Here is a 27,080-nt window from a genome sequence, read left to right as displayed (position 1 = left end):
GAAAATGGTTCAGCATTTGCCAGCAAGCAATTGAGAACAATAACTCAGTATTCCTCTTGAACAGTAAAATTACCAAGACACGTATAAAGACTTTGTGCAGGTGTGGTAGTGTTTGGGTTTTTTAAAATTGTTTTGTTTTGGGGTTTTTTTAGGTTGTACATATAGTGAATTCTCTTTATGTTGGATAAAGTGCATTTGCTGGATAAACTTTCCAATCCCATTATTTCTCAGGTGAATCACCACAGTGGTAATGACTCATTGTGCAAATGAATTCTTATTTTTCAGACTATGATCTTTCAAAGCTGAGAGATTTCATTGATCAGCAAGCTGATGCTTATGTGGAAAAGGGCATCCTGGACAAGGAAGAGGCTGATGTAATTAAGCGTATATATGGCAGCCTGTAATGACCTAGTGGCTGCCCAACCTGTAGAAAACTAGTATAGCTTCCCCTACTCCTGGCTCAATGAATTAAGATCTGTTATTTTGAGGATATCACTAGGAATGCTCTGTTTACATTGTACCAACAACTTTCTGGACAGAGAGGAAGAGCTGTAGTGCTCCAGACACTGACTGCATACTCGATTTTCCTACACTCGTAAATCAACCCTAAATGCCAAATTCTGACTCAGAATCTCTATTTGGTAGGGCAAATATTTATGTAATGTTCTCTTTGATTTATTGTTTGCATTTGGTTTACTTCTGTACAGAAACCAATAGTTTCTGATGGAAAATTCTTTTAATGCTATCTTTTTGCTCTCAATTCCCCTAGCTTTCTATAGATGCAACTATGTAAAGGGCATTATTAGAAAATAGTTCATAGTTCTTTAAATAAAATATTTGAAAATAATTAACCTATTAAAGTTTTCATTAATCTTACTATGATTTAATATTCAGAAATCTTGCTGTTAAATCCTTCTTTTTCTTTTCTTTTTTTGTTTACCCTTTTTGATTTTCTTATGTATTCTAAAATTTGGACTACAGTGTCCTTAGCTAACTGATTCTCTGTTACTGTTATCTGGCACTACAACTACTTTGATGTATCTCTGGCACTACAACTAATTTTCATATCACAGAGCTATATTCTCCCCCTTGTTGCTTCATTCAGCATGTATAAACATTCTGTTTGGTCCACCATTTGATGATTGTGCATGCATAATTAGTTGAATTCCTGATGTGAGTAGCCTTATAAGAAGTGTAAATAGCCATTACTTTCTTTAAAGAAAAAAAAAAAAAGAAAAAGAAAAGAAAGCAATTTGGGTCATTTTGCATGGGGAGGGGCATTTGCAAGTAGAGATGATTTTAGGAATATGGGCCCTGTTTTTCATAAAGAAACTGAGCCTGTCATATCTCAGCATGCATCCCTGAATATCAAGGCTGTGGTGTGTTTACTGACGTCTAGTCTGTGTTGAGTAGCATTAATTTTGAAAACTATCTTTTGACATATATACACTATCGTTAGCCAAGAATCTGGTGCCTCCTAAACAATGAAAAAGGAAAACAAGAACACCCTCAATTCTTCTCAGCTTACAGAGTCAAAAACTGTTAGGTGATGGAAAGGCTGGTACCTGCCTGCCAGTGAAGGGAGATGGTGACTTACAGCACTGCACAAAGTTCTGCAAATGTTAAATGAGCAGATCAGTTCCTTCACTTTTTTCAGTACATTTGGACATTAAGAAGGAGATTTAAGAAATGGTTTTTAGCCAACTGAAGTAAACTTTGCAATCCTTGCAAAGCATTAACTCAACATTATCAAGAGAACATTATTGGTAACAAATATTAAACTAATACAATAGCAAGTGCAAGAGTTTTAAAACTGATGATAAATAAGCCCATGAGTGCTTTCTAGCATACAAAAAATATGTCACTGCCTCCTCATACACAACCTGATATGGATCATTGAATTGCAGTATCAGTAAATAATGGTGGTATTTATTTGTATGTATCCAGGAAGGTAGTCAATGTAGCCTTCCTCTTTGAAAAAATAGTCCCTTAGAAACACTGCAGAAAACAATCAGGAAAAGGAAATACCTGTTATTTTTGAATCAGTGGATTTATTCTCATCTATTATTATTATTATTATAACTATTACTACTACTACTACTATTACTATTATCAAATGTTTCCAAAGAAAAGAATTTCTTCTTGTCCCTACAGATCGTGGTTGTTTTCTGCAAGTTCGTGATTTACTTTCTTAGGTGACTGTCACACTGGAAAAGTGCTCTTTTGTATTTATGAAAGAAATCAGGAGACAGATAACTAACCATAAACCTTTACAGTTGGGGAAGTGCTATTGATTTAAGATCTCCACTTAAAAAACCAAAATGGACAAACTTTCCTTCCCTAATGGTTCCTTACAAAAAGAGCCAACTTTCTTCTCCTGTCAGTGGAATGAGTAATATAATAATATTAATACTTTTCATTGGAAGTTAGGTTCTTACTTTGGTCTCACAGGAGTCTATGCAGGAGTCTGGTACTAATGGAAAGATGTCATCAACTAGTGATTTACAACTATGAACAACTTGTGCCCACAAAAAGGCTGGTAAAGGATTTTTAACCTCTGATTTTTGCAAATTTTTAGAACTTGAACAAAGCGTAGATTACATCATTCAGGAAAAAAAATGTCCAAACAATGGGTATGTCCTGATTCTAGCTTGGAGTATTCATGTCCTTGGACCTGCTCTGAGCTTACCCTGCTCCTGTGCCTCACTTAGGGCACAGGTACCAATTAGAGTAAACCTGATGAGTAGCTGAGGCCACAGCAAGCCCTCTGGCAGCTGATGAACAATCTCAGCTCCATTCCTCAGTCTAGATTCACTTTCCATCCTGCCCAAGCCGATTAAACTTGTTATTTGAATGTTTCAAATACTGTTTTCGTTGCTGGTACCTGAAATGAACATCTATCAGTAAATCACACCTTTCAGAACTGCACAGTAAAAACCCAGCCAGCCTGATGAATCACCCTGCATCTCTATAAGGCTCTGGCTGCTGCTACACAAATCAAACTGAGTGATGTGAGTTTCAGCCTGCACCACAGACCAGTCCTTATTCTGAAGGGAACAGTTGAAACACATGAACACAGGACAACTGCTGCTGGTGTGTTTATTACATTCTTAGCAAATCATATTCTGTCAATGCTTTCCTTTTTCCTGGTGAGAAAGGTATTTCCAACACCTGCACATCCCTGGTTTGAAATTGACACAAGTCAGCTTCTATGTTCTTTGTTTCTCTACTGGATCCTTCAGAAATCCTTCATTCCTTAAATTATCACTGAAAATGTAACAAGTACACTATATATGGTATTCACCTTTTCTATTAGACTATATTGTTTCTGATACTGTACTTTATTAAACACTTTACTACAAGCTACAGTAGTACAATGCTGCTTTTGTGTGTTAAAGAAAATGCATCTTTTCTATCCACCACCCTTTTTTTTGAGGCTGTCCTGCACCATGGTGCAGCCACGAGCTCCCTGCAATGTCTGCAGGAAAGGGGGTGCCCCTCTGAGGATGTGGAGTTGCAGCTGCAGCACCTGGGGCTGTGTTACCTGGAATTACAGGGCTTTAGTAGCTCACAAACACACTGACATGAGCCTCAAATGAAAACTTCTCGGATGTGTCCTGCAATTCATCTAAAAAGGTCCCAGTCCAAGCATGCCCAGGTTTTGATTTAGGCTTTTACTGAAGAAACATGGAAAAATAAAACTACAAATGTGCAGGTTTCCCATCACGGAGTAGCTGAAAATCATGGAACTTTACCTGCACTGTGTGTTCCACTTCTGCCTGAAATTGCCCCATTCTAACACTAAACAACACTGTGAAGGACTGGTATAAATATAGAAACAGAGAAGGAATTTACAAGTGCAGGAAGAATAAGGGCAGTGTTATAAACAAAATAACAATATATAAACAATATATAAAAATATACAGCAATACCTCATATTATTGAATAATAATATGACAATGTGAATCAAGATACTCACAGGCCCCTTTTTTACAGAGTAGGAAACCTCCACCCAGCGCCTCCTTGCAGCCATCACACAGGCTCTTCCCAGGCACCATTTTCTCTCCTCTGCACCGGGGTCCCTCAGGCGCTGCCTGTCATGGGATGGCTGAGCTGAGCCTCCCCACCAGGGAGAGGGACAGAGACTTCCCGGAGCACAGCAAAGCAGTTTCTTAAAATATTTTACCTACAGATTAAAAAAAAAAAATAATAGAAAAAAAAGGGGCATTCGCTCCCTGCATTTTCCCTGGGGATTACGAAACACTATCTATGGACAGGAAAAAGCATTAATTGATTAATGGAACACAAAGAGTTCTGAACTTTTAACCCTGCAGAAGGGGTTTTCAGAAGGGGTTTCAGAAGGCTGCCAGCAGTCTGACCAGCACTCAGGCAGAGGCCATGTTGGGCCCAGCTGGTTCCTCAGGGCACCCAGTCCCTGGGGAGGCCCCAGGGCCATAAGGAGCAGCTTTCCCTGGGGCCAGGAGAGGGGGAATGCTTCCTGTCATGGCAGCTGGGAATGGAGGAGCCTGGGAAGATGGAGTGGAAGCAAAAGCTCAGTTCCTGAGCAGTGTGCCCATGGGGAGCTGAAGAGCCTCTGAGCAGCAGGCATAGAGTGCAGGCCCATTCTGGGGATGAAGCCAGCAAGGTAGGGCCTCCTGCAGGCAGCTTTTTTTTGTGGTTAATGTTGCCATTGAAATCCTTCCTAGGGAGGGTGGTTGTGTGGAACAGGTGGGTCAGATGTTTCTGAGCTGTGCTTGTTTTACAGTGGGTGTTGTGGTGCGTGCTGGTGTGGTGAGGTTTCCAGGCATGCTGTGGGTTGACCGGGGTGCTGCTGGGCTGAGCTCTGCCGGCACCTGAGGGTAAAGGTGTGGCCATGTGGCCCAAACAAGGTTCCAGTGCAGCTGCTTCATCCCCTCTGCTTTTGAATGGCTTCCTCAGGCAGGAAAAGGAGGTGTAAATGGTGTCACTGAGCTCCCATTGCTTGTCCTGAAGGTCCACCAGCACAGCAGCACTCCTGGGAAGGATGGAATGAAATGTGGCTCTGCCAGGAGCCTGGTGTGGCTGCTAGATGTGCTTCTGGGTGAGGGAAGTTCTGCTTCTGACCTGCTCCCCAAAGTACCCTGGTTCTGTGTGTGCTGGGTAGGTGATGGTACTACAGTTGATTGTCTTTGGTAGAAAAGGTCTGTAGGACTATAAAACAGAATTGGGCTTGAAGCTAGGATTGCCTCTGTAAAAATACTTTATTGTGGCTCTGGCAATGTCCTACTGTGATCAATTTACAACAGAAGCAAGAAGCCTGTAAGGAATGAGTACAAATCCCATTTTAAGAAACCAAATCTCCAGATTCTTCAAGGAAAATCAATGCTCCCTTTAAGTCTCTTGAAACTTTTCCTGCTCTTGTTAATTTGTCTCGTGTTGCAGACCTTATCTTTTGGACCAGAGTCTACAAGGTCTGAGTTCCTGCAGGCTCCAGGGAAATAACAATTCCTGTCTAGCTCTGAATTTTTATTTCTAGTTTTGGTAAATTAGTATAAATTTCTGTATTGTTTCCATCTTGACATTTTGCAGAGGTTTATTGCTTTGAGGGAGCAATCTATATAAATGAGTTATATATAGGAAATGGCATCTGTCACAGTGGGGATCCAGGAATGCTTTACTGACAAGAGACTGATGAAGCTTATTGAATACTTGAGGAAAACATTGTGGGATGCTTAGCAAGAAGTGGCTAATATGTGAACTCCAGGGCACAGAGGGAATGCTGTCTGCACTCTGCCTTCCTGTGCTCCAGATGGGGTTCACTTGCAGGCTTGAATACTTGAACAGCACTTACCAGTGTGGCCCTGCTCTTTACACAGTTTTATCAAATACAAAACTAAACCAAATAGCTCTCTGAGGGCTCATCTAGGAGGGTGGGCTACATGACAGAGGCAGAGGACAATTTGCCCTGAAATAAGTAACTAGACAAACCAATTTTCACAAAAAAAAGGAAAAAAAAAAAAAAAAGACTAGAACCAGGCTTACTTCATTCAAATTGGTATTCTTTGTATTTATTAAATTAAAACCACATAAAATATAACCGCATACAAGAACACACATCTGATATTCCAATGTCGTATCTTGCAAAGAAAAATACCTTGCTGTAACTCTTCCCTTTTATTTGCAGAAATCCAGTTTGCAGTTGTTTAACCATAAAGGCTTTACCTAATCAAAACAAGCTGAATTCCGCTTTCTAGGAACACATCATAACCACAGACACACACACACACAGTTCAAAGACAAGTTCTGCAGCCCTGAAGTAGACACAATTTCCACAGCAAACTTGTCTGTGTTTATAGAATAAGCAAATGTCTATTATTCTCATTGTTTGTCATTTACAAGCAAACGTATTTAATATTTTTAAATACTTAAAACAAATTTCACTTTAACAAGTATTTACAAAATATTTACTAAAGATCAACATCCTGCATAAAGGTGACCTCAAGGATACATTGTTGCTACCATGCTACAGTTTGCACAGAAGGGGTAAAAAGGCCATTTCTAGTTTTGGAAGGCTTAAAACCTTTAATATAGAATAAGGACATTAACCTATGGAAGGCAGAAGAGGTCATAATATCAGTGCAATTACCCATTCATGACTTGTTTTAAGTACATCAAGACAATGAGTCCAAAAGACTTGGGTTTTGAATTATTGACCGATTAGTTCTTTAAGAACTGATTTCATGGAAAATTTTCAGGTCATCACATCTGTCTTCCTACTGGTGATACGAAGAAGTTGCATAGGGACCTTCCTCATTCTCCTCCTCTCTAAAAAGAAAATTACCATAATCATCAGATCAGGAGCATTTCATATTTCAACAGTAAAGCTATCATGCAAATGACCAGTTTTCCTAATGGATCAAAAGGGGTAAGACTGGCACAGTAACAGGAATACTGTTTGCAGTATGCTACCACTCACTATATGTCTATGGGTTTCCTGTTAGGCTGTTTCCAGAACAGAATGCTGAAAACAAGTAAAGCTGTGTAAGCTGAACAACACCAGAATGTATTTAGAGAATAATGAACTATTCATGACACAGTGTCAAATCAGTAAGAGATGCTATAAATGATAAATTTATTTAAAAAAAAAACCAAACAAGCTTAGTTGTAGGCTTGTTTCAGCCTTTTGAATGGCAGGGGATGCAGACAGCCCAAGTAAGGCAAGGACAGGAGCAAGGCCATCACAGCTGTAGCTGGATCTGTGTCTGGATGCTGCAAGGACATTTCTTGAGGCTCCTTGATGTACACTTCTTGTGCATCAACCAATATTGAGACTGATCTCAGGAGAAAATAGTTCCCCACAAGTGCTATTGTTAATGCAATGACTGGATAAACCAAAGTACTGTTGCTATCAAAAATCCTCAGGAAAAACAGCTCTGCCTACTGTTTCCTTAACAATACTGCCTTTAAAAATTGTTACGTAAACCTATTGCAGTGCAGCATTCTGTACTAATTCAACTACGCTAAGTTCTCCAAAGATCATTGTTTTTCACCACTCTAGCTTCAAAATTACATGCCTGAGAGCCTGATCTAGAAGCTGCTGCCAATTTTAGTCTTCTGATGAGAATGGAAAAACCTTTGAAGCTCACAGTGAAGCAACTGCTAAGAATTCCCTGTTACCTTTAATTTTGTATGTGCCTCCATACAAAGGTAACAGTCAAATAAGTCCAATAATGGTATAAGGTAAAAACTATTAGTTTAAAAAAACAATATAAACCAGTAGTATTCCAAAAACCAGATCATTCAGGCTTTTTCCTAATAACTTCTAAACATGCTTATTTATCTACAATTTAAATTTCAAGTAACTGCTTCATAGGAAAGAACCCTACAAACTAACCAAAAACTGACTAACTTGCACTGATTTCCCTAGCTCCTCCTTCTTCTTGGGGAGTCCAACTAAATTATTTTATTAAGCCAAAGACATGGTATTTATTATGCCTTGAAAAAAAATTTCAAAAAAAATGGGAAAAAAAGGTTTGGGGTTAAACCTTTCAGGGTTTTAGCTATTTCAGGGTTGTGTGGTTACAGTAGTACCGAAAACAGATTTTAGACTCTTACAAATGCTACACCTACTGGTACTGCAGACCAATACCATGTATAACTCTTCAGATACAAGTTATCTGTGTATACTTAAGCAGAATCTTTCTTTATATCATCAATTCTGCACTGCAAAACTTCTATGGAATCCCAGAATTTGCAGACAGTTATACCAGGCATGACAGAAAAGGAAGCAAACAATTCATGTTTAGTTGAATAAGCACTAAAGCACTTTTGATCTATAAAGTACCTGAAAACAATGTTTTTTAGAACTTTTTTCATAATTGAAACTTACCAGTGTAACAAACTTTTAAGACTGCACTGCAGGACTGTCAAATGCAACCATGAATACTGAAGCTAAATATTTCACAAAGTATATTCTGAAGCTCTGGTTCATGCCCTTAACAAGCCAGCCAGTCTAAGATGCTTGTCTCCACTTCCCTCGTGAAATACACACTTGGACCATGGGCTCTGCTTGGAAATGGTCAGCAGAGGGCAGAAGATTGGCACCTTAGTCACGGCCAGGTCTGAGGGGGTTTGGTGTGAGGCAGGGCAGTAAGAACCAGGCAGCAGTCATTAGGTTTGGACCTAAGCAGAGCAGTGTCAGGCTGTGATGTGCAAAGTCAGGGACTGGCCAAGGCTCAGGCACGCTGTAGCTGGCAGTAAGGGTTGGCAGGAACAGCTTCTAACATTGCCCCAGTCTGCAGTCCTAGCCTATGTACTGAGGTCTATAGCATGTTACTCCAAACCAAAATAACAGCCAGGAAATTGTACTAATGTGGATCTTAAGAACTGTCCAAATCTTTTCTGATTATATATGAAATAGAATTACACAGTAGTAGCTCTGGACCATGGCCCACAAGCAACAACATGGTAGCGTTTGTTTCATGATAAAGCAATTTTCTTCTAAGATTCTTAAAATAGCAAAATCACTGAAACATTCTCCTTCAGTCAAAAGAGAATAAATAGCACAGCATTACAATGCTTTGTAGTGCTGTCTCTTCCCAATTGCTGCTGCCACTTTGTCCAGCAGGTCACAGAAGCTGAAAAGACATTTACTGAAAGCTCCTGTATGCATTGAGTCGCAATAAAAAATGCCAGTAACCACTTCTGTAAGACCAAGTAAGCAACTACTGGCAAACAATTAGTTACCCGTTTCAAATGCTTCAACACCCTACTCTTTCTTAGGGTGAAATCAAAGCATCTGAGTGGATGACTTGGCAGTGTTAGGTTTACAGTTGGACTCTAAAATTAAAGGTCTTTTCCAACCTAAATGGTTCTATGGTTCTGTCCCACCAGTTATTTATATATATAACCAGCACACCAGTTAATTATATTGGTTTGTATAAGCAATAAATATTGTTATTAGAGCGGCTCAGTCACTAGGTCTTCAAAATGAGTCACAAAGGGCAAATGCAGAAAGATGTGACCTGTCTCAGTGTATGGCTCTAGAGTTCTAGCCAGCAATAATACCACCCTAAAATATTAAGGACTCTATAAAGTGGAATGTATCTGGTGCATGCTAATAGCATAGACTTGCTGTTGACAAAACCACAGGTGCTGACTGAGATACTCCACTAAGGGTTCAGCTGAGACAAAAAAACCTTCAGGAGGAGATAAAGATGCTTAATAGTAAAAGTGGCATTTACCTGACACTGTCATCTTTTAGTTTTCTGGCTGCTTGTTTAGATAACTTAATCTGCAAGTCCAATCTCTGTAGGAAATCTTTGGCAGATAGTTCTTCTGGTGCAATGGGCTGATTGTCAGGTTCTTGAGGACTGGGAGAAGAACTGCTTTCCTCCTGAACTGGTGTTAGTCCTTCCTCACAAGAAGGGGAGCTGTCAACTGTTTCATTCTCGGGAGACTCCAGTGAATTCAGTCCATTAAACAGTAATGGTTTCTCTGATATAACAGGAATGCTCAGGGTTTTCCTCAGAAATATACAGTCATTAGTAAACAGTTTATTTGCTCTCTTTATTTGTTCCATCTGAAAAAGACAGGAAAAATGCAGTTACATTTTGATGAAGTATAATGTCCTAACTTTCTGAATACTGCAACCTTGAGTTACAATGTATCTATGCTTTTACTATTTTTCTGAAGTCTTCTACCTAAAGATGCTTTTCTTGAACATTCTTCCAATTGCCACACAGACTTGCATGAAGACATTGCCAAAGAATAAAAATTCTATTGCAAAAGTGCTGCTGATTTGGAATTATATTTGAGTAAGGCTCAGGACTGTCAGCAGCTGCTACAGGTGAACCCTCTGATACAAAGCACCATAATGCAAACACGGGGTGATAAAGTTACCCTGAGAGTTCTTGGGACATGCCAGTTACAGTGTGCACCAAAAGCCTTGGAAGAGTAGCATATGCCCCATTCATAGTATTTCCCTCCTAGGTGATGTAAACACATTAAAAATAAATGAGATGCTTTGTCTAGAGAGGCCACCTATATGGGGAAGTAGTGAAAACAGATCAGTCAAGCTCAGCTGTAAGCTATTTCTAGCTATTAAATATGTTTATTTAAGTAAAAATCAAATATAGTATTCTCTACATAAAGACAATCCCAACCTGTTGATGCAGATGACTAAGATGATTAAATTATGAGATTTAATAACCTTTCAAAAAATGAGTAACATCCAGTGTCAGACAGTAATCTACTACAAATAAGAGAAGCTCATTACAGCTCCTGAAACCTGGAAACTATTTTTAGTTAGCCTTACACAGTACAGGGTGTAAGTTCTCTCCCAAGCCAAGTACCACCAGAAGGACATACAGGTCTTTTTACTAAGCCAGGTGAAGCTTCCTTTAATAGTGATCAGATGCTACTGTAGCTGTCACTTGCCAGAATCTCAAAAGTTGTGTCTTGATGGGTATCAAAAAGTGCTTAAAATGTTAGCTGGAGTTTTTCTCTAAAAATACAATGCAAAAGCTGAAAACATCTCTACCACAGGGGAGTTGGAAAGTGATGCTTCAACAGCTGATAAATAATGCACTGTGCTGCTGTTCTCCTCACTGTAACTCTACCTCACTATTTTTTTCCTGAAATACTTTCTAAATACCACCTTGTCACATTGGAAGACTGCAACCCTGCAATGAGTAATGAAACGGGCATTGCTTGCTTCTAAAAAGACCATCTCTCAGCCTTGAGCAGGCTACTTGGCATGTGCCATAGATAATGCTCCTTCTACAATTAAGTATGACTCCATACATCATTATGTGTATGGAGAGCAGGATTTAAAAATGTTTTTAGTGCCAGGAAAACTGAACTAACTTCTGTTAGCTACAGACTTTAATAGTGAAAGCATGTGCTAAAGCCTTTGCTTTATCTGAAGCTGCACTAATTCATAAACTGGTGTTGAACTTATCAAAACTGCTTCTACTGCAATGAAACAGTCCTCTTCCTTCCCTCCTTAAAAGGGATATCTTTGTATCATGGAAAACTGCACTCCAACAGAACCACAAATATGATACTAAACACTCATTCCCAGTGTTAATTTACCCAAGAGTGTTCAATGAAGGCCTAATGAATACAAGCCATAAAAAATTAATAGACAGTACCTGGGGTAGAAGGGTGAAGGGCAGAGGATGAAGCCAAACAAAGCACTCAGCCCTCTCCCCCAACATTGTATTTTCATCCATCTTAAACTGCAATTCTATGTCATGCCAAGGCAGACACTGGATGGGATGTCTCTTGCTGCTAAGTAACTCCCAGTGGGGAAAACCACCGTGGGAAACTTCTAAAAACAGTAATACTGGAGGCAATGGCTGCCAAAGATAACTCTGTTCCCATTATAGCAACTCTCTTCAAGCCAAGTATACAGGACACAAATACAGTGACTCTTTAGAAAAAAACAGACCTTGTCATTGTGTGAACACAATATTCTTCATTTTGCTAAAAGTAAACATTTGCATACATACCCTGGGCTGAATTCCATTACAGCAGAAACACAATGGCTGAGTTCAGCTAATCTGCATTGCTCTTGGGGACATTTCATGTGAATTTAACCTTTCTCAGTCTTTCTCAGCTGTGGTTCCTTAAGCAGTATACTAGCAACATTAAAGGAAGCTTTAAAAATAAAGGCATTTAAACTTTAAATGCATCATTTCACAATAAAAGCTTATTAAACTCATACTATAGACAAAGTTTATGGTTCACGTTAGAACTTTTTTCAGACTGTACAGGTTTGATCCACAACTTTACTTTAGCTGGGAGTTGTAAAGTGTTTAGAAGTTAGGTTTTTTTAGAAAACTGTTTTGGTAATCTGTTTATACTTATTGCAGTGAGCAAATATTCTTTTGAATGAAGAACAGCATAGCTAAATCACTTAGGCCAGGGATTTTATCCATTATGGAAAGCCCTGCCAGAACAGAAATTCAAACAAATCCAACGTGCAGATCAGGTCACTTTGCTTTGCTTCCATGTGATCTAAACTTTGTTGTAATGTGGACCAATGTAAATCCAAAATGCCACTAGTCCTGTTGCCAACAAGATTTGGTCAAAATGGACTTAATATTAAGTGAAGAGAAAAAGACTTTTAACCTTTTTCACAACAAAGGCGGAATGTTGCTAGAAGGTTTTAGTAGAACTTTCAGAACCAGGGAAGGAGAGGAAACATTTCAGTCAGAACCCATTCATTTGGGACTGCATGGTACCTGTTCTTTTAGTTGGGATCTTTCAAGGTGTTCTTTACAGCTCATGTGGAAGTGAAACTGTGTTCTAGTACCATGCTGTTAGCCCTGCTTGTCACCTGCTTGGCCCCAGGCCCTGCTTGGCAGGTGGCAGCTCACTGGGCCCCAAATAAGCTGGAATGAAGGCAGGGGAGGTGAGGGAATGGCAGTGTGGTGGGGCTGCTGGCAGAGCCTATTGGACTCTGCACATCTTAGGCTGACTTAAGCCTTTCAACACTTTCCACAGCAGTAAGCACTCTTCTCTGTGGGGAGAGAACAGAAAAGCCACAACACTTTCAAGTCGGTTGTAAATCGCTTCAGGGCTGGTAGGCAAATGGCAAGGGAAGAATTTTTAGCCCTGAAGCCACCGGAAGTAATTATTTCTTCTTGCCAGAGCGTACACGTCACGCTCAAAATACTGACTCCCTCTTCAAGGTAAATTCAGCTTAATTGGTTTTTAATCTGAAGCGAGTGTATCGGTGAACTGTCCCGCGAGCACTACTTTGCTTGGTAGGGAGCACCTACATCTCCATCTGGGAGGCGGGGGTCAGCCTCCGGCCCAATGCTGGGCAGCTCCGAGCCCGGGCTGGGCCATGCCCCGTGTCCCGCTCGGCAGCGCAGGCTCGGCCACTGCCCCTCGGGGCTGTCCCCAGCCCTCCGGCAGCCCGGTATTGAGATGGCGGCACTTTAAAAACCGAAACCAAACCCATCACCGCAGCCTCAGCGAGAGCCACGGGCAGGACGCGCTCTGCGAGACAAGTTCCTCCTGTCACCTCCGGGCTGCGTCGCCTCCAGTCCCTCTCTCCCTTTCGGTTCCGTTACTTTCCGGGCCTAACAACTCCGCGCCGCTGCCGCGGGAGCCAATCGCCGCCACCGGCCCCGCAGCCCGCGGGGCTGAGCCCCTGCCCGGCTGGCCCCGGCGGCTCTCGCCTTACCGTGACGCCGTACTTGAGGGCGATGCCCTGCAGCGTGTCCCCGGCGCTGAGCCGGTGCTCTACGTAGCGCTCGGCCAGCGGCGCCGCCACGCACGCGGTGCTGCCGTACGAGCGGGCCTTGGTGCGGGCCAACCGCTGCGACAGCTCGGCCTCCGACTCCTGCCCGCCCGGCGGCTCCTCCCGCAGCGACTCGGCCATCCTCCCTCAGCGCCCGCGGCTCCGCGCCCGCTCCGCTGCCCCCCGGGGCATCGCGCCGCCCCCGCCCCTCAGGCACCGCCCGCCCGCCGGCGGCAACGGCGGAGCCTGCGGCCTGGCTCGCGCAGCCCCGCCGCGCATGCGCGGGAGGCGGCAGCGGGGAGGCCGCGTGCGCTGCGCGCGTGCCTACGGGAGGCCTGAGGCCGCGCCTGCGCAGTGACCACGCGGGTCCGGTGGGATCGGGCGGGTTCGGGCTGTGCTCGGAGTGCTGAAGAGTTCAGCGTTCCCTGGAGGAAGTTGTGAAGGTGTCCGGTCCTTCCCTGCACCCCGCTTTGAGGTGCCCTCCCTGCAGGCTTTGGGCCTCTCTCTGTTCCGTCCTTCCCTGAAACGGCCCCGAGGCTCCCTGGGTGGGGGAGCCCGTAAGCACCGGGGACTCACCCTCCGCAGGGATGTGTTGGTCGGGAAAAGCGGTACAGCTGTGTGCTGGGCATCCCAGTCTGTCCCAGTGTGGTAGAGACCTGTGATTGCTCTCGGGAGCTGGAAAGGAGCGAGCAGGGTGCGGTGGTGGCTGCTGAGACCCAAACCCAGTTGTCACCTGGGACAGGGTTGTCATTGAGACCCTAAAGCAAAGAGACTTTGAAAAAAAATTAAAAACAGGGTGTAAGTGCACAAATAAGTGTCTCAATTATGCCAGGTTTGCTGGAATAAAGTAAGAAAAAAAAAGTAAGAGGGGAAATCTCCTGTGAGGACAAGCTAGTAGATTTTATGACTAATAACTTAGGGTTTAGAATCATATCCATGTTATTTTAAAGCCAATGTAATAGCAATGTTTTAAGTGAGTACTTAGCAAGAAGCCTCTGTACAGACCTTTGAAAGCTGAACAATTATTACTTAGGGGTTTATAACAGAAATATATCTGTTACACACTTGTATCTGCTGTGATTCTGGGAAGCATTAAGTGCAACGAGCATGTAGTCTGGTTGTTCTCTTTGGTTTTTTGGTTTTTTTTTTCTGAGAAGTCCTATAAAGACAGACAGCTGACTTATCAAGAAAGACATGCATGAAATCTTAGTTGGTTTATGTGGTAGCTTCAGCATTCCTCAGCCCATATTCACATCACCACTTGGAAAACCAAAATGAATCAACTGACATGACATCTAGTTGTGGTTTTAATTAATTATGTTCAATGGGTGGATTGTGGAGTCTCTCCAAGGAGCACAGAACAAAAGTCAAGGCAGATTTGACTAGGGTTGATAATTTGTCTATGAGTTTCCAGGCATAAGTTAGGAAAATGTAAAAGCTGCCCTGCAAGATGCACAAGTTGCTGATAAGGAATGACATCCCAGCACCTCATCATCCCATGAAAAGCAAATGAGAGAGTCCTAGTGTCCAAACAGAGGAAAAATGAGTAGCTAAATCAGAACAGTACAAGACACTGTATAAATCTGTGGAAAGAAAAGGTTAAAATTGTTAACTTTAAGTTTCCTGTGGTGCTACACTATGTTTGGGTAGTTGGAGGCTCCTCTGGGCTGTTGCTTGAAGTTAGTGACAGGATGAGCTGAATATGCATTACCAATTAGTTTCAAAATGTTTGAAAGCTGCACTGATGTCAGATAGTATTATTCCTTCTAATCTTATCTTAAGCTATATATGCAAATGTGTGCACTGCTCTCTAAATCAGCTGTCACAACTCTGAGAACACAGCAGCACCCCTTGCATTACTAAAAAGATACCACAGATATTTTAATGTTGAAAGCTTTACTTTTATAATAAACCTTTTCAAGGATATGTGTGTGTGTTTTATTTTGGAATTGCTGGATTCTCTTTCCATCAGCAACTTGTAGAGATGTTGGTTTCTTTTCTGGCATATTATATCCAGAAGAATCTTTGGGATGTTGCTAAGATACTGGATCTCACCAGCTATCTTTTATCTACGTCAAGTGAATATCCTCTTACTTCAAAATTTAGTTACAGATTTGAGCCAGAGCTTAAACTTGGCAGCCTGGTTTTATCTGCATTTTTAATATGCATTCAAAATGAGTGACAGAAGAATCTAGAAGAGTCTTGCTAATGAGACTTCATTTTTTTAAGAAAGTTGCTGGGTTGCCCCATGTCTGGCTCCAGACAAGCTGACAAGCTCCTCTGGCAGGCTGCAGGAAGGAACTGGTTCCACACCCCTGAAGGTCCCTTTCAGTGTAGAGATACCAAGTTTGGCATGTTAGAAAAAGTCCTGCTGTAAAGCTTTGGGAGTCTCACTTCCCCATAGTGATATTCTCCCTCCTGATCTCTGGGTTAGCTGCTTATTGAGATATAATTGTTTTAATAACCATCTGTGTTTAAGTCTTTGCAGCTCATTGACTTCCAATTAGTATTGAGTACTTAGCTGCCATTTTATCATTGAAAATCATCCATATCTAGATTGGTAAACACACTGGGGTCGTGAGTTATTTTAAATATTATATAAGCCAACAGAATAAAGTCAGAAGTCTTCTAAAAGAGGTATGAGTATCACCTGAGTAGTTAAGGTGGCCCGTATGACTTCATGGCAAAGTATAGAATCATAGAATATGGTTAAGTTGGAAGGGCCCCATCAGGATCATCAAGTCCAACTCCTGTTCCTGTGTAAGGAGCCCCCAGGATCACACTGTGTGCCTGAGAGCATCATCCAAGCACTTCTTGGGTAGCTTGGTGCTGTGACCACTTCCCTAGGGACCTTATTCCATTTCTCAACTGCAGTAAGTAGAGAAGAGAATGCCTTCCAGCTATGTTATAATTCTATTACGGATCAGATAGTAATCAACTACTTTGTCAGTGAAGAGACACAAATTTGCTTAGTAAAGGATTAAATGAAACTGAGCATTTCATAACTGATGTTTTGATGCCATCCAGGGATTTTAACATTTATAATAATACTGATGTGGGACAGAGATGTGCTAATTTCAGGAACAATTAAAAAAAAAATCTATCATCGTGGGCTCTGTGTGGGCAGTTTCACAGTAATTAGAACAGAATAGACACAAAGAAGGCTGCCCCCTGGTAATGAGTGGTGCATCAGGCTGTGCTACCCACCTCTGCTCATGTTGCTACCTCTGAATAAAAAAGAAGAGCAATGAAGGACAAAGATCAAAGACAAATTCTGCCTTTTAAGAATAATCGCTCTGGGTTCTGCAATTAATTGCAGCAAGAAGAGAGGGTCCTGCATGAATTTCAAAAGGAAAGTTGGTTTGTCTGAGCTGATGCACATTACTTAAGCTGTGCAAATATTTCTCATCAAAATAAACCCATTGTGTAGCAGTAGCAGCTGTGAACCATTATTAATATTTAACACTCTTAGCAAGGTAACTATAGGCTTCAATAATAATGTTACAAGACAGTGCTGCAGTATCACATGCTGTGGGTTTGCATTCTCAGAGCTTTTCGGGGCTTTATATCAAGTGCCAATTTATTCCCCTTCCCCAGCATTTGCAGAGGCTGAATAACTTTAAGCTGGATTGTAGTGGATGATTATCCATTCTTCATTGCTTCTAGCTTTACTCACACATCACCTCCTACAAAGTAATGTGAGCATTGCAAATCCCATACTAGCAGGAGCAATTTTACTCAGGAAAGGATGCAAGTAGTTTGGGTTGTGTGGTGAGGGCTGGCTTGTTTTATCACATGCAATTTGTTTCCTCCAACTGCCTGGCTTTTGGTGTGAGCTGCTGCAGAAATGATGCCAGTCAGACTTTTCTTCCTCACAGTCTTTTGACTGATAATTGTTTTCTGCCTTTGCATGCTGAAGGGACAGGCAGTTATTGAGCAATTAATAGTTGTTCCCACTGAAAATAGATGGGCTAAATATGCAATATGGAATCACTATGGTTTGCACATATGGATCAAAAGAGGAACCGTGCTTGGCTGTATTAGACCCTGGGCACCCAGCACAGGGGACATGGCAGGGGAGAAGATGCTGCTGGTGTTGCAAGCTGTGCAGTGGCTCTACAGGGAAGCCTCTGCCCTTCAGGGTCTCCTTTTGCTTAGGTCTTTTTCTAGCCTTTTTAATACTTATTAACTTTAAAATAATAAAATCCTTGAAAGAAAACTATTTACAGCTCTGTCTGGTTAACAAGTTATCAGGCAGTGAAGTCAACAGTACAGAAAGAAGAAACATCTGGAGCAGCAGCATCCATCAGCATCATAAACTCCATAAAATGCTAGGGATATGCTACACTAGGAAGCACTTGTTAGGAAGATGCCCTGGGACAGTTTCTGTGGTTAATGACTTCTGGGTTAAGTGTATTCAATTTAGGACTAAAATATCAGGCTCCAGCCTTCCTTAAATACATGCCCTGCTGATGAGATACTGTTGTAAATGATGTCTAGCAGATGGATCCATGTTGATAGCTTCATAATATGTCAATAGCACAGTGCCTTTTACACTGCTCAGGCAGTGTCTTGGTTTCAGGAGTTTTTGACAACACACCTTTAACCCCCCAGAATGGCCCAGAGGTTTGCAATCTGCTTCTCCACTTTGCTTTGGGTCAGTTCTCTGCTCCTGCCCACGTCAATCCTGCTGCAAGGCAATGGCAGAACATCACACTCATTTGGGAAGGGGAGGACTGCAGAGAAGAATGCCACAAATTATAGAAATAAATGAAGAATAAACTCCTTGAGAGACTCCTGGGTAGCTGACTTATCATTGGACCTCTTGATACCGTATTTTATTTTGATTTCCAAAGTGAAATCAATGTCAAAATCAGTTATTGCGTATTGCATTGGAATACCAGTACTTGCAGATTACTTCTGAGTTTAAACATGTTGTTAATTTAACCTTTGTATGTTTCTGCTCACACTGTCTCCCTCGTCCATGCTGACTGCTGCTCCTCATGAGCTTCCTCTGTTCCCATGCACCTGCACCCCAGTTAGCATGCAGGATTCTCACCATTATCCCACCCTGCCACTGCTGCTCAGCCTTCTGCTACCAAGTTAGCCATGTCTTCTTTTCCCTAGTGAATTCAAATTTAGTGTAATTAACCCCTGCTTTAGCCTCTTTTAATTACATAGCAATGAATACAATAAATCTGGGTGTAGTGTGATAGTTAATGACACTTCCACTGATGTGTAAACCCAACAGTGAGCATAAATAAGACAGCTCTGTTATGTGGCAGAGCTGTGCAAAACAGCCAGAGGGATGGGAATAAGGAAGTGTCTTGTCTTCTGCCCAGTTCTTTTCTGTGAGTGGTTTTTTCCCCTCTCATTTTCTGCTGGATAATATTTTGTTGGAAAAATTTGAAGTGGGTGATTCACCACTAGAAATGGTTTATTCAAAAGATATTTAAAAAAAAAATTAAATCCCCACCTCAATATTCACTTGTCAATGGGTGTTTTTCCTTTAAGGTGTCATTATGCACCTCACCTTGCAAAAGTAGTTCCAGTCACAGCTCTGTCTAGACCCCAAAGGAATTTTCTTCATTAAGTGAAGAACCACAGAGGAAAAGACTGCTTTACTTATATATGTTGGTACAATTGATTTTTCAGGCTTATCTTACCAACAGTTCTGTATAACCTGTTATAACACTTCAGGAATAACTTGTTTATTTTGTACATGTTTTTTAGATTTGTTTTAGCTCAGGACAACTTAAAAAAAGTTAACAAGTCTTTAACCCTTCCCTCAATTTTCGGGTTAAAAATCAACTAGGGATTTCAGAGAGTGTTTGTCCTTTATCAAGATGTACCTCAAACTGCTTCATCTGGGAACACAAAGAAGCTGTACAGAAATTCCCCCAAGCCATGGAATTAAGACAGCAGACATGCAAACATTAAGATCATGGAATATCAAGCTTTTTATGTCCATGTGTACCTACTAAACTATACTTATTCTTCCTTATGCCTGCATCTTGGCCCTATTTCTCCTAACTCTGCTGCTCTTTGAATAAGAAGACAATACAGTGACAAGGATGCACTGAAGCTGTGTAGCAAGTGTCTGTTCCAAAGATCTCTTTTCACCTTCCAGGATGAGTATTCATATATTTTCTTCTTGTGGGGATTTTTAATTTGGCCCAATTAGCTCATGTTGTCTTTCAGTGTCCAAAACTGGAGTGGTTTTGGCCTGGCTGCTGTCAGTAGGGCATTAAACCAGCAGTGTCTGTGCTTTTTATTACAGGCTTCTTGCTTTGGGCACTGAGGAGTCTGCCTTAGAAGTATTATAATGGTGTTATTGAAAGGGCAAAGGTGATGATGGACCAAGTGGGTCACTGGTTTTTGTCCTGGCAGTTCCTGGGTGCTGTTCCTTAGCTTTTAAAATCACAATCATACAAAAGCTGTCTGTGATCTATTGAAGGCAGTTGGCTGATTTGAGTGAAAAGGAACTTTTTGCCCCCCCTCAGGTAAATTATTTCCACTGGGAAAGAGAGTGGGAGTCTAGGGGAGAGCTGCATTTGCCTCTCTTTCTAGTAGCTAAGACTCAGAAAAACTAAAGTGAGCATACAACCTGCATACAATCCAGTATTGACCTCATATTCCTTTACTGCTTACACTTCAGAACTCTATTTAATTGCCCCCCTGTTTATATAGATACAGAAAGCTCTGAGCTCAACCTGCAAATGAAATCTTCATTTTAAGCTATAACAGTCTGGCAGTTTGGTGTCCCTCTCACTGTTCCTGTGTTGTGAGTTGTTTTGGGGTCTTTTTTTACTGAAATGCTGCCCTCGAGTGGTGATCAGCTGATGGATCCCAACTGGAGATCAAGCTGTTACTGCTGCCAGTCTGTGACCCTGTGTGTCCCTTTGGGGGTGAATGTTCTGGTGCCCAGGTGATCCCCAGCACAGGGCTGAGCTGGAGCCCCTGCCCAGCTGCTCTGCTGCTCCTGGGCAGGAGCTCAGGAGACATTTCCAAGTGGTGTTGCAGTGCTCCCTGGCAACAACAGTGTCTTCAGCTTTTACAGGAATATGGAGAACTTTGATTCTCTGAAGAATATAATGATTCAAGATATTACTCTGACTGCAAACCCTCTCAATTTAATTTGTATTAAAGCTTCTTCCAGTAACTCTGCCCATTGTGCTCTTCCTGCAGTACAGTTCATAGTTTTAATGGAGAAACTGGAATTTGTAGAATCTTGTGGTGGAGTGAAGATCTCTGGGCTTGTCTAAGCAGTGCTTCCACTGTGGTCTCTGGGCCTTTCCACAGTATTTTAACTTCATTTCTGTTAAACCCTGAGCAGGCGTGAGTTTTTCTCTGACAGTGGTACACTTAGGGAGGAAATGTCAGGTAGCCAAGGTCCTGTGTCAGTGTTAAACCCCTCTGAACAAGCTCCAGAGCACCCTGGCAGTTTATTACATCACACAACAGGATGAAGAGTTAATAAATGAATAAAGGTGGTTGAAGGAAAGCAACCAGAAGCATTACTGCTTTCAGTTTTATACTGTGCCTCTCTGCCAGAGGTTACTGTCTTTCCAGCAGTTTCACTAAAAGCATAAGGGCACTGTCTCCTCAGTCAGTAAGTCATAGCTTAGTGTACTGATTTAACTCAGAGATGCTTGTTTTTCTGGGCCAGTGGGAAGTGTGTCAGTGTGGGATTTGTTTGGCCTGCAAGTTAAAAACAAAAATGAGGAAGGATTTATTTTTTTTTATGTGAAGGGAGTTATGTCTTCTGGGAGGACTTCGATTTTAGCATACCCAGAGTATTTGAAGAATACTCTGTTTCTATACTTCATTGTAGTCCAGCTGTCCAAAGGGATATATAATCCTCCCTGTATGTTATTAGCTCTTCTGACAAGTGCTAAATGTGTGCCATCAGGAATATTCTCAAGATAACATCTTCTCCTAAACACAGAGGATAGCGTTGCTCTCAAAACGCCTATCATCTGCACAATGTGCAAATACAATACTCCTTCATTAAGAAGTCTAATTAGGGATAGGGTTGTTTATTCAAGCATCAGTATGGTTTGTGGGGTCAGATACAGTCAGTATATCTGGTCATTATAATTAGAAGAGCTTTTTCCTCAAAGAATTTCATCTACAGAGTGCCTTCTAGGGAGTCCTTCAGGGCTGGTTAGTTAAGTGCCTGACTCTTTCCTATTTCCCTGTGCCTTCTGAATCTCTTCAGCTGCCACTCTGACTTTTTTTTATTACTGTTTTTTTTTCCTCAGCTATTTCCCCCTGTCAGTGCTCATCCTGTAAAGTACTTGCTGCAATGACCAGCCAGTTCTTGCTCACTGTCCTTTGGGTGATGTCTTTGCAATAGTTGTCCCTGTGTGTATGACTCTAAGGCACATATGAGTGTATGAATGTGAAGTATCTATGTTAAATATAGCCAGTAAAATAATCTTCTTGATGATTTGTCTCAGCAGAAGACTGCCTGTATTGAAGAGCTCTCACAGAAATTATTTACATCTATTTCTAGTTTCTGAGAGCTCCCTAATGAGGACTCTGCTACTGGCCATAAAATGTGAATTTTATTTTATTTTCCAACTGTTCCTATCAGCACTTCATGAGCTTTTACCCATCACTATCTGAAGTCTCATCAAAGTAGAGTAAAATGTGGGAAGACTGTCTGGGGCATTATTACCACAGGCAAGAATAGAGAGAGGAAATGCCCCGAATATTACAGTGGTAAACCTGGTACCTACTAGTTTATGCTCCAAGTTTGCAAATGTAAATGCCAGACTTGCAAACAGAAGTTAGGGACACATAATAGTAGAGCCAAGCTTAGTGATTTGGCATGCTTGAAGCAATGGTTATCTCTGATGTTAAACCAGAGGTAGATCAGGTGCTGGATGCCAGGCATTTGGCTCCCTATGTACTGAGGCTTGGACAGTGGTGGTTCCTGGGGCAGTTGATTTTCACTGGGCTTGCAGCTCTTTGCTGGCCAGAGCAGCAAGGAGAGGAGGCAGATTCTCTCCTTCAGCTACACTGTTTTTGCTATGTTCTTTCCATTAAATTTAATTTTATGCAAATAATTTTGATACATCAGTTTTAATTCATTCACATTTATTATAAGTTGCTGTCAAAATGGAAAGCCAATGTATGAAACAAAAATTAAAGAAAATAATTTGTTGTCACTATATGAAAATTGAAAGAATCTCTGCTTGTTTCTTTTTAAGTTACCCTACAGCTTTCAGTTATATCTGCTCACAAATATGTGTTGGTGGGGAGGTAATCTACAGAATGCCTCTATAAGCTTACAGAATAACAATGCTGGATTTATGCCCAAACACTCATGAGATATATATATTTTGCATTGAAACAATGGGTGCAAACATAAGCAGTAAAATATACAGCAGTGTAGAGTATTAAATTAAAATGATCAGTTGGAAAGAAATAGATGATTATTGGTTTCACTGTTAGGATTAATATTTAAATCACCTATTCTGTAAAACAAATGAGATAAAAGAAAATGTTTTCCTTGGTGGGTGAAGTGAATTTGGGGATTTTTGTATGAAAGCTTTTTGTAGTGATTGCCTTTTTCTACGGAGTTTAGAGGCAGTATGGTGGCAGAAAATTGAGATGATGGTGGAATAGGGGCCCATTAGTTTGCTTGCTGATCACATCAAATAATCTTTGCTTCCCTTGAATTTCAAATTTAGTCATGCATAACATCATCAGTCTCTTCTGTCCTAAAAAGATAACTTGAAATGAAGGGAACAAAATGGAGAACATTAACAAAAATAGGAACAACTTACTCCATGCAATTCAGTGCAGAAAAGCATTTTTCTTTTCCTGGCTGAAATCCTCAATATACTTTTGGCTTTAGTTTCCCAGCTCAGTCCAGCATCCATTTACTACTGTGCAGCAAATCTGTGTATGATACTAACTCGACGTGGCAGCTCTTTTCTAAAATAGACTGTTCCAATCTGTCACTTTATTCTTTGGCACCAGGGATTTTCATTTTCCTGAGATGAACTCCACTGCTGGCCATCAGCTTGATGGAGTGGAAGAATTGCAGAACAAACTGCTGCCATCAGCTAATTCACCTGAGCAGAGCAGTGTGAGCCCTACACCATCCTTCAAGTGTCCTGTCACTTATCACAGATAAACAAATGTTTTCAAGGTAGCAAGTGAGCTTGTGAGAGGAATTATCCAAAAGAACCCAAACACCTTTACTAGTTTTAGCCATGGCAAGTTTGCTGGAGCTTGCCTGACATCACCCTTCCCGTCAGGCAATTCTTTTAAGCTGCTCTGAATTATTTTCTAACTCTGTGACACAAAGAGCCTGGAAAAGGTATCTTCAGTTTCTCAGAATCAAACTTCTGGTGTTTCCTGGTGAGCACCCCTGGCAGGTTTGTTTCACTAAGAAATACTCTTGGAACTAATTAGCAGTTAGTACTAAAGTTGGTTTTCCTGTCAAATGATATAAAACACCTGAGGTCTACCTGGTGGTTACACTGGTTATGGCTGTCAGGATGCTTTTCTCCATCAAAAAATGCACTTTGATTGTGAACATTGCACTGCTGAGTGATGCCTTTGTTCACTATATATTTTGTCTGATATCTTGCTTCTAGAAGAGCATGCCACAGAAAAAAGGAAAGAGAAGGTGAAGGAGCTGCAGTGAGGGGTAAAGGAATCCATCAAAAGAGCAAAGTGGTCAGGAGCCGTGTCTTGACTTAGCATGTACAAACCATCCAGCTTAATTCTGCAGCTCCCCAGCTGGGAACAAAAGCTCAGAGGCTTCAAGCTGATACCAGAAATGGAGCCAGAGTCTCTGTAAAGCTGTGGTTGTGCCTTTGCAATGACTTTGTGTAAGAGAAAAAAATTGAAATTGGTTATTGTCATCATTTAGTCCTTGTCTTGCAAGAATCCTGAAGGCTTAGGGTGGCATTGTGGGCTGGGTATTCAGACCCTCTTATTGCCTCTGTCCCCTCCTGTTTGAGTTAATTGACTGCAAAAAGAGCTGACTTTGCTTTTTTCCTCTTCTCCCCACTTCCATGTATTTAGTCACATAGATAAAACTTCGCAAGCTGACTGTCAGTATTTAATGCATGAACTGAGAAACAAGAAGTACTGAATATATTACTCAAGTGTTGTGACCTAGTTGCCATCTGTTTTCATTAGTTAGTGTTTTAATTGTCTGTCAGGGTAAGAGGTTCATTTTCCTTCACTAACTGTAGCATTTCATATTATCACTATGTTTCTGCTCACTTATGACTGGAAGTATGAAATGTAAATTGAGTACAAAATATGCAAGAAAGGAAGGACTTCTTTAAGGTGGAATTCTGCATATTGAATACATTTCTAGTAGAGAAAGAGGTCTGTTTGTGTACCCAGTCCAAGTCAGTGCAGAGAAATACATGAAATCTAAGAAAAAAATAAGAGAAATCTGCTAAAGTTATGACTGGCTGTCAAGTGGCTCTGAGAGCATCGTTTTTGTGTACTTGCAGGGATTTTCACCTCCTATCAAGTGCACTTACTCATCTCAGTGAGAATCTGCACGAATGGCTCAAACAGCATGGAAACTCTTGTAGTAAATAATGGGATGCTCCTGAGGCAGTAATGAGTGCCTTAAAAGTAGCAGGCAGAAGGATAATGTTAAGCAGTAGTTTTGAGATGCTGGCTCTGAATCACATACTAAAATTGGAATCTTGTTTCACAGCTTTGAATAAGAAAAGCTAGGTTTGAACAAGGGCTGGGTTTTTTGTTTTAACTGGCAAAATGAGCTTCCTCAAAGGAAAAGGTGGTGTGAACTGTGCTTCAGCTAGCTTGGTTATACAAACAACCTTCCACCTGTTTTTCTGAAGTAAAATTAGGATATGCTTAATCGTCCTTGAACCGAGATCATTATTTTAGTATGGTCCTAACTACAAAGGAAAATGTTAATCACTGAGATTGGATTATGCTGTGACCTTTTAAATGCATGGGGTTTGCAGCTCTCATAGGTGCTTCAAAGTAGGAGTCAGGGAGTGCTTTCAGTTGAGGATGTTTTGGAAACAGTTTAAATAACAACAACAACAAAAAATCAAAGAAATGCTCCTTTCCAGTTACTGTTTTTTTTAATTCTTTGTATAAATCATATCATGAATATACATGATGTCCTATGGTGCCTGAAAAAAACCAGCAGTTTTCAGGTTTTATTGATAAGCTTTTTCAACGTTTTTTCTTGACTAAAAGGACTTGATGTTTTGGTTTGCTATTCACATGAAATCTGAAAGTGGAAAGAAGGAATCAAAGTTCTTTCAGGCAGATCTTTCTCCCCGTAGGACTGCAGCTGCTTATGAGTTGTAGTTCAGTGCTTACTGGTCACCTGTGTGGGGTTTCTGTAGGGAAAACACCTGCAAACAAGGAAGGGTTTCTGTGGAGAGCATGAGGGAGGAGCAGGAGGTGAGGAGTGAGCAGGGCCTGAGAGAAGTCTCAGAGCAGTCAGTCATGCCTGGCCTGGTCCTGTTTGGCTGCACCTGTGTTGAGGAACCTGGGCTTGAAGCATCTTGAGACATCTCATCAGAGAGAGCAGACTATGTGAAGGAAAAAGGTTTATTTAGGTTAGGTGCAATGAAGCCAGACCTCAGTTTGTAATTTTGAATTCTAAAATAGAAATAAGAAAAATTTCAGTTTCTAATCTTGCAGCAATGGTTACTATATTTTTTTTGCTAGGTATTTGAGCTCTGCATAGCACTCTCATCCAGATGAGGCTGCTGGGCTCTGAGAAATATAAATAGCTGTCACAAATGCACCTGCAATCTTTAGAGCTAGTTTTGTAGCTTTTAATTGACCCAAGTGATTATTTAAACCTTCACTGAGAACACTACCTGAGACGTTCCAGTGCAGGGCTTAGACTCATCTTCTTAAAAGCCTCTTTATGAATCATAACTCTTTCTGTCCTTGAGTAACTTAAAATCTAACAGCATTGCAAATCCCACCAGTCCAAACCTCTTAATGATGGTTGGTTTTGATCCACATCTGAACAAGTAGGTACCATTACTCATCCTCCCTTGGCCTGTAGCCCTAGGTCCTTTTGGTAACACCCTGTAGTTCTTTCTTCATCACTGCCTCCTGACCTGGCTCTGTAAACAGGAAGGCTTGTGGTGTTGAACATTGAATCTGGCAAACAAGTAGATCAAGCAGAATGTGTATTTAGAGCTGACATTTAGAAGGTGAAGGATTAGAGTAGGAATGGCAGCAGTTTCTACCTGGTTTTATATTTTGCCTCCTAGCAGGAGTGTGAACTTTCAGTCTGTGATGTGACAAAATTTTCAAGTCAGTCTGAATTGGGTTCTGACTAAAATCATGATTCTTCTCC

At 41.2% G+C, this 27,080-nt stretch overlaps 2 protein-coding genes across 2 annotated transcripts in view; one reads left to right on the top strand and one right to left on the bottom strand.

The window, feature by feature from the left end:
• SCG3 (secretogranin III) overlaps positions 1-3,364 on the top strand; it is a 29,722-nt gene extending 26,358 nt beyond the window's left edge. The window contains exon 12 of the mRNA XM_008492035.2: positions 286-3,364. Coding sequence (XP_008490257.1) covers positions 286-404 — 119 coding nt within the window. The 3' untranslated portion in view covers positions 405-3,364. The remainder of the gene's footprint in view (positions 1-285) is intronic.
• A 2,657-nt stretch (positions 3,365-6,021) lies between these two features.
• Positions 6,022-14,028, bottom strand: LYSMD2 (LysM domain containing 2). The gene is made up of 3 exons (XM_030457328.1): positions 13,679-14,028; positions 9,723-10,060; positions 6,022-6,804 (listed from the first exon to the last, which is right to left on the bottom strand). Exons 1-3 carry the CDS (start codon positions 13,874-13,876, stop codon positions 6,753-6,755), a joined length of 588 nt encoding a protein of 195 aa, XP_030313188.1. The 5' UTR covers positions 13,877-14,028; the 3' UTR covers positions 6,022-6,752.
• Positions 14,029-27,080: the final 13,052 nt, after the last annotated feature.

The sequence above is a fragment of the Calypte anna genome, chromosome 10 (assembly GCF_003957555.1).
Source record: "Calypte anna isolate BGI_N300 chromosome 10, bCalAnn1_v1.p, whole genome shotgun sequence".
NCBI classification, from domain to species: Eukaryota; Metazoa; Chordata; class Aves; order Apodiformes; family Trochilidae; genus Calypte; species Calypte anna.
This window is presented reverse-complemented; position numbering and strand designations above follow the sequence as displayed.

Coding starts and splice junctions, on each gene's coding strand:
- LYSMD2 (XM_030457328.1), bottom strand. CDS start 13,876: ATGGCCGAGTCGCTGCGGGAGGAGCCGCCGGGCGGGCAGGAGTCGGAG. Junction 10,061..13,678: donor CCCTCAAGTACGGCGTCACG/GTAAGGCGAGAG, acceptor TGTCTTTTTCAG/ATGGAACAAATAAAGAGAGC. Junction 6,805..9,722: donor CTAAAAGATGACAGTGTCAG/GTAAATGCCACT, acceptor TTTTCTTTTTAG/AGAGGAGGAGAATGAGGAAG.